The sequence below is a fragment of the Elaeis guineensis genome, chromosome 4, assembly GCF_000442705.2.
Source record: "Elaeis guineensis isolate ETL-2024a chromosome 4, EG11, whole genome shotgun sequence".
Classification (NCBI taxonomy): Eukaryota; Viridiplantae; Streptophyta; class Magnoliopsida; order Arecales; family Arecaceae; genus Elaeis; species Elaeis guineensis.
This window is the reverse complement of record NC_025996.2, coordinates 39,521,610-39,527,849: the sequence shown is the minus strand read 5'-3', so window position 1 is coordinate 39,527,849 and position 6,240 is coordinate 39,521,610. Positions and strand designations below refer to the sequence as shown.

Sequence of the window (6,240 nt, the reverse complement as noted above, 5' to 3'; positions counted from 1 at the left end):
GATTCTTACCTTTACCGGTGACTGATCCAAGCATAGAAATCAATGTTCTTTTTTTTGACTTATGAATTTTTTTAACAAAATATTCTACTCGATATCATATGCAGACAATCATCTCTTCATAACCCTGATCAAATATAAAAATCATATATAGAAAAAATTACCGATAATCGATCTTAATAACGCAAATCGAGGACCTCTCTTAGGATTAATCAAAATTAAGATTTATCTAAGTATCTGGATCCTCCACTGATCCATAAGACTTCTAGAGAGAGAAAATCCATGAAGAGAGAGAAAATTCTAGAGAGAGAAAGTGGAGAGAGAAATCTTCGTATCCTTCCGATGAGGCAGTCATGATCGAGATCATCAGAGGTCCTATCAGGGTGACTCAATATGAATCAAGTGTTACAAATTTCGAATAGTATCGAACTGGGATCAGATCTACTGCACGAATTTTGGAGCAATCTAATTCATCATATTTTTAATTCAAATATATCCTAGGGTCTGTGATATAATCAGAGAGAGAGTAGAAAGATTCTAGAGAGATAAAATCCACAAAAAGAGAGAAAGATCTAGAGAGAGAAAATAGAGAGAGAATCTAGAGAGAGAAAATAGAGAGAGAAGGTAGAGAGAAGAGAGAGAAAAATTTTTTTCTTCTTCTTTTTTTTTATTTTATTTTATTTTTATTTTTCTCTTTCTCTTTTTCCTTTTTTTTTATTTTTTTCTTTTTCCTTTTTCTTTTCTTTTTCTTTTTCCTTTTTTCTTTTCTTTTCTTTTCTTCTTCTTCTTCCTTCTTCTTTTCCCGTGGTTTCCTTTAGGGCAAAACAGGGCATCGTGCCCCTCCATCTCCTCTCACCCTCAAGCGGCCAAGGAGGGCCGACTCCGGCCACCCTCCGACAGCAGTCGACGGCGATGCATCCACAGCCCCGGTGACAGCCCCAGCGGTGGCTGTTGCCGGCGGCACACGGGGAGAAAAAAAAATAAAACGTAAACAGGGGTGTCCCTGTTTAAGCCCGAACCGGCACCTCGCCGGCTTCCAAGCACCCCATGGCTGGAGAGACTAAATCGAAAGGGAGGAAGAAGGAACATACCTTGTTCCGACGGCCAAAAACAGCTCCGGTGACCCTTTTTTTTTTCGATCAACCACCACGGTATATCTTGAGAAAAATCTCTCAAATCCCTCGATTTACTTCAAAATTTTGTTGTAAATTCCTAAGAGAGGACGGGGGATCTTTATAGTGGAGGTTTCCTACCCTAGCCGGACTCTTTGAGTCCGATTTTGCCGGAAACGAGAAGGAAGAAGACTCCGGCTAGGAGTCTTCCTCCTCCTCTGAATTTTTTTTTTTTAATTCTGTGTTATTACAGTTTTAGCGATAAAAATTTTATCTTTGAAGATGAAAAAATTTCATCGCAAGAAATCAGATTTCTTGTAGCAGTACTTCTGGTAAGTATAATTTTTATTGTAGGTTCGTGAAGGTGAAGACGCCCTCCATCCGAATTTAAGCTTCACATCAGTGGATGATCGACGTATATCAAATCGAAGGCTTATAGCAACATCATCCAAAATTGCATCCGAATTGCCTTCTATGCCTCCCCAACTGAGCTCAGCATCTGAATTTCTAATTTAAATCTAAAGATAAATGATGCGGTAAAACATATCATTTTTATAAAAAAAAATAGATTAATTTTAATCGGAAGTACCAAAATAGAGTGGTTCTCTTTTTTTTCTTTTCTTTTCTTTTCTTTTCTTTTCCCTTCCAAATCCCCCACAAGCAAACACGTCAACCACTTGACTCACACCTCAAAATTTGTTTGTTCAAAGGCATGTCATCCATTATGCCCGTGCATAACTGCATGATAATGTAAAACAAAACCAACAGACGCGAGCGTCACAACTGCTCGTCCGCGACGGCATCCAAAGGTACACAGCACACTGCGTTGTCGTGCGCGCACCGCGGGGGATCCGTTCTCTCATTGGAACTTCCCCGTGAACAGCGTGCCCTAGTTACTGAAGGTGACAGAGATCGGACTCCTCACCATCCGCTTCTCCGAGACCCAATTCAGGTAGCCCTGCGAAAACCTCGCACCGCCACGGCTGCTGCTCGCTGATAAGGTCACATAAAATTTCATCTCCTGGTTCACCTCCGAGAACTGGAGCTTTACCGGACTGACACTCACTTCCACTCCATAAGGAGTATCAACCTCTACCAAGTACTCCGACATTGCCTCCCCAACATTCTTCACAGTCCGTTCCACGGTGATAAACGTCGTGGCAGCACCAAGCGACACCGAGATCGATGGGTAATTGAGCTCAGCTTCAGTGATATTCTTGACCACCAAACAATTGACCGACCGGCGAACAATTGCGGTCACTTGCGTGCTCGTGTAGCCCAAGCCACAGAGGTACGGAATATAGTCATCCGCACTAAGGTCATAGACTAGCCCCGGGTCATTAGCCTTAACCGGGTTGACATGGCCAGCACCCACGGCAAAGAGGTTAGCTGGGAGGTATTGCTCGTTTACAATCGGCTCCCCACTACGATCCAGTATGTCGGCCGTCGTCATGATCGCCGATTTGATTGCAGCCGGGGGCCAATCCGGATGTACGGCCTTGAGCAGCGCCGCTATGCCACTGAGATGAGGAGTGGACATGGAGGTGCCGGATATTATGTTGAAGGTCGGACCGGTGCTGTTTACGGTCGAAGGCCCGACATCAAAAGGCCATGCAGCCAGAACACTCACGCCTGGACCAGTGATGTCCGGCTTCAGAATGCCTGGGCTGGCCAGACTCGGTCCTCTGGACGAGAATGATGTGATCGCCGGAGCCGGCGATGTCCCGAGAATGGTGCCCTTGAAAATGAAGGACACAGTCGGGTTCGACGAAGCGCTGATGTAGGATTTGATCTTCACTCCATCGGAGTAACCGATGTGGGACGCCGGCAGGACGTGAGGATCTGCAAGGGTACTGTATCCGTCGAGACGTCCGTTTGTCAGAATCAAGCCGACACCGCCCGCACCCTGCACGGTTACGCCCTTGTCGATCCTGGCGATGTCGCCACCGCGGTCGCAAAGCACTATCTTACCCTTTACGTCCAGGCCATCCAAGGAGCCGTTGCCACAGAAGATGGCATCAGGCTTTGGGCCGGCACCGGCATAAACTAGAGGATAGAAGGTCGGGTTGTACCACTCTGGCTGGTAGAGCGACTCGCCATTGAATTCTAGGCCATTGCCGAGCTTCACCGTCACCCTTATGTTCCTGTCCATGGTGCTTGCGGCCACCGTGAGGAGCCATGGGGCCTCATTCGAGAGACTGCTCACATTCGGGCCGGAGTTACCGGCAGCACAGCTCACGAATACCCCATTCTTGATGGCCCCAAAACCACCAATTGCGATCGAATCTTGGTAAAATGGAACGGAGTCTCCTCCGATGGAGAGCGACAGCACGTCGACTCCATCAGCGACTGCTGCGTCCATTGCAGCCAATATGTCGGAGTCAGCACAGCCGAACTCAGAGCACACCTTGTAGATGGCGAGGTGGGCAAGAGGCGCCATCCCGGCGGCGGTGCCCTTAGCATTTCCTAGAACATTAGCACCCGCCACTCGTGCTCCCGCCGCTGTGCTCGCAGTGTGGGTTCCATGCCCCACGTCGTCAACCGGAGGTGCCGCTGCGACACCTCTTCCTTTCATTGCCATCGCGCCGCTGATGAATGTCCTCGCACCGATGAGCTTGTTGTTGCAAAGGCTGGCATTGAAGTCGCACCGCCCTTTCCATTTGGCGGGTGGCGGTGGCATCCCATCACCACTAAAAGAAGGGTGGTCGGGGAAGATTCCGGTGTCAAGCATTCCGACTATCACCCCCTTGCCATAGTTGGCATCATTCCAGAACCCGCTGTTGAGCTGCAAGCCTAAGAATTCCGGCGTATGTGTAGTCTGAAGGGAATAGAGGCGGTCGGGATAGGCGTGGAGGAATCCGGGCTTCTTCTTCATGTCCTCCAGTTCATGCTCGCTGAGCCTCGCGGCGAAGCCGCTGGCCACATTGGTGTACATGTGGACCATTCTTGCGGGGGTCTTCGGGAGAAAGGAGTTGTACCACGTCTCCCGGTCGGTGGAGGTGGCGAACACGGTCGACAATGACGGCTGCACATGGACTACATAGGTTCGTAGTTCAGATGCCTCGGCGCCGACGGTGCTGACTCTGACATGGTTGCGAGCAGTTACAGAATAAGGGCTGAAGAGAATGAAGAAGAAGAGGTGGAGGAAGAAGAGGCTTAGGCTTTCCATTGGGATGGATGTGGGTGATTAGAGTGTTGGGGCTGTGTTCGTGGAACTTGGGTAATATATAGGGATGGTTTGAAGAAGAGATACAGAAACGGACAAGCCATGGCTTTGTTGAAAGGGATCGAGAGGAGGCCGGCGAAGGTTTTTAGGCAATGTCTCTATTGCCATCGGACTCCTGAGCGAGTTGTCGGATTTCTACGTCTGAAGGATTGTTAAGCAGGTCTACAAGGCGAGAGTTTTTTTGGATGCTTGCAGCTCGGTTTTTCCGCCAAGAGGCGAGCAAGGGAAGGAAGGTTCTCTTTACCACCGACTGTTCACCAGTGGTTAATTGCTTGGTGGCCGGCAGTTGCTTCAAACCAACTAGTGAAAGATTCAAGGATACATTTAGAGGATGATTCTATAACGGTTACTCGATGGCTTGCTGATCAAATTCATTTTGCGCATAAGCGTCATCCAATTGATCACTGAAATCTATTACAATCATTACAATATATTGGATAGATATCTGGTCAAGATACCACCTCTCAAGATCTTTTCAGTACCACGCAATGCAGCAGGAAGAAAGAAGAAACAAAATAAAACAATCAAAATACGTGGATCAGCCACAAAAAGGCTCGCCTCCACGGGGCATGCAAACTTCACAATGAAAAAAAAAATTTACAAGAAGAGATCTCATCCTCAATCCTCGTACACCCAATTTCTCTCTCACTAGAAGTTTTTCTCACAAAAGCTTTCTTTCTTGGAAGACCCCCCGAACCCCTAAGTGACCGACGTCCGCTGTCCAGGAGCCTCCTGCTCCTCTCTCAACGCTTCCGCCTCTCTCTCTATTCTTGAGTTCCGTACGGCTCCGTACGGCGCATCCTCCGGCAAAACCAGACTACTCTCTTCCTTCTTCACTGTTCAGGCACTTTTATATGGCTAAAAATTAATTAGATTAGGTTTAAGAGTCCTAATCAAACCCAATTAAGGTCCCAAACCGTTGAATCATCATCGGAAACTCCCTGAGCCGTCCGATCGCGATCGGTCCATGGAATAGTGCCATGGACCATGAGAAACGCATGAGAACTGTCTACGCAGTCCACAGGCCCAGTCGTGGACTGCCCGGTCCACAGTGGACCGGCATATAGGCCCAGGCAAGGCGCCTGGGCCCGCGCACGAGCTGGGCTACGCACCCGCCTAGGCCGCATCCCCGACTGGGCCGCCCGCACACCCTGGGCTGCGCGCCTGGGTCGCACATCCCACGCGTTGGCCCCACCTGGGCCCGCACCGCCGCCGCTCCACCGGCTCACCGCCGGCCGCCGACGGTCCTCCACCGCCTCGGATCTCATGCCGACTTCAAAAGCTCGTATCTTATCCATCCGAGCTCCGTTTGGGATGATTTTAATCTCGTTGGACTTTGTTTTTCGCCGCGAACCTCATTGTGGGCTCAATATGGGCTGAATCTTGAGGCATCAAATCCTAACAATCACCACCTGACTCGATATTCTACCTTCTCCAAACTTCGAGAGCTTCTGGATCTCCTCGCCCCCATGCCCTAGGGCAATCGCTGCTGATCATGGATAGACAAACATGAAAATCGAGTCAAGCTGCTCGATCCCATCTCTATCGTATGCTGTGCTCCTCCTGTCTTGAGATCTGCTCGGGGCATCATCCTGCGGTAATAGGAATCTCACCTTGCGACGTCGCCTCTCATCCTCCCGAGTCTCCTGTCTCGTGCTCGATCCGCCTCCTGAAGCTCCACCTCGCTCTGGGCTCTGCTTGGCTCCCGAAGCTCCACCTCGCACTGGACTTTCTGCCAGGTAATAATATCCTCTGCTCCCCTTCTTCCCCTCCAACATAATCCTATCGCCACGTAGCACCCTCAGGATTCCTCCACCAGCTACCATCCTGTAGCCTCTCGAATCCAGTCTACTAAGTGAGATAAGATTCCGTCTGAAATTGGGTATGTATCGGACCTCCCCCGAT

At 49.3% G+C, this 6,240-nt stretch overlaps 1 protein-coding gene across 1 annotated transcript; it reads right to left on the bottom strand.

Moving 5' to 3' along the window:
• Positions 1-1,688: 1,688 nt before the first annotated feature.
• On the bottom strand, positions 1,689-4,278 carry LOC105036906 (subtilisin-like protease). Its single transcript, XM_010912627.4, has one exon. It carries the CDS (start codon positions 4,276-4,278, stop codon positions 1,999-2,001), a length of 2,280 nt encoding a protein of 759 aa, XP_010910929.1. The 3' UTR covers positions 1,689-1,998.
• Positions 4,279-6,240: the final 1,962 nt, after the last annotated feature.

Excerpts from the sequence above, each read along its gene's own strand:
- LOC105036906 (XM_010912627.4), bottom strand. The coding sequence starts at position 4,278 with ATGGAAAGCCTAAGCCTCTTCTTCCTCCACCTCTTCTTCTTCATTCTC.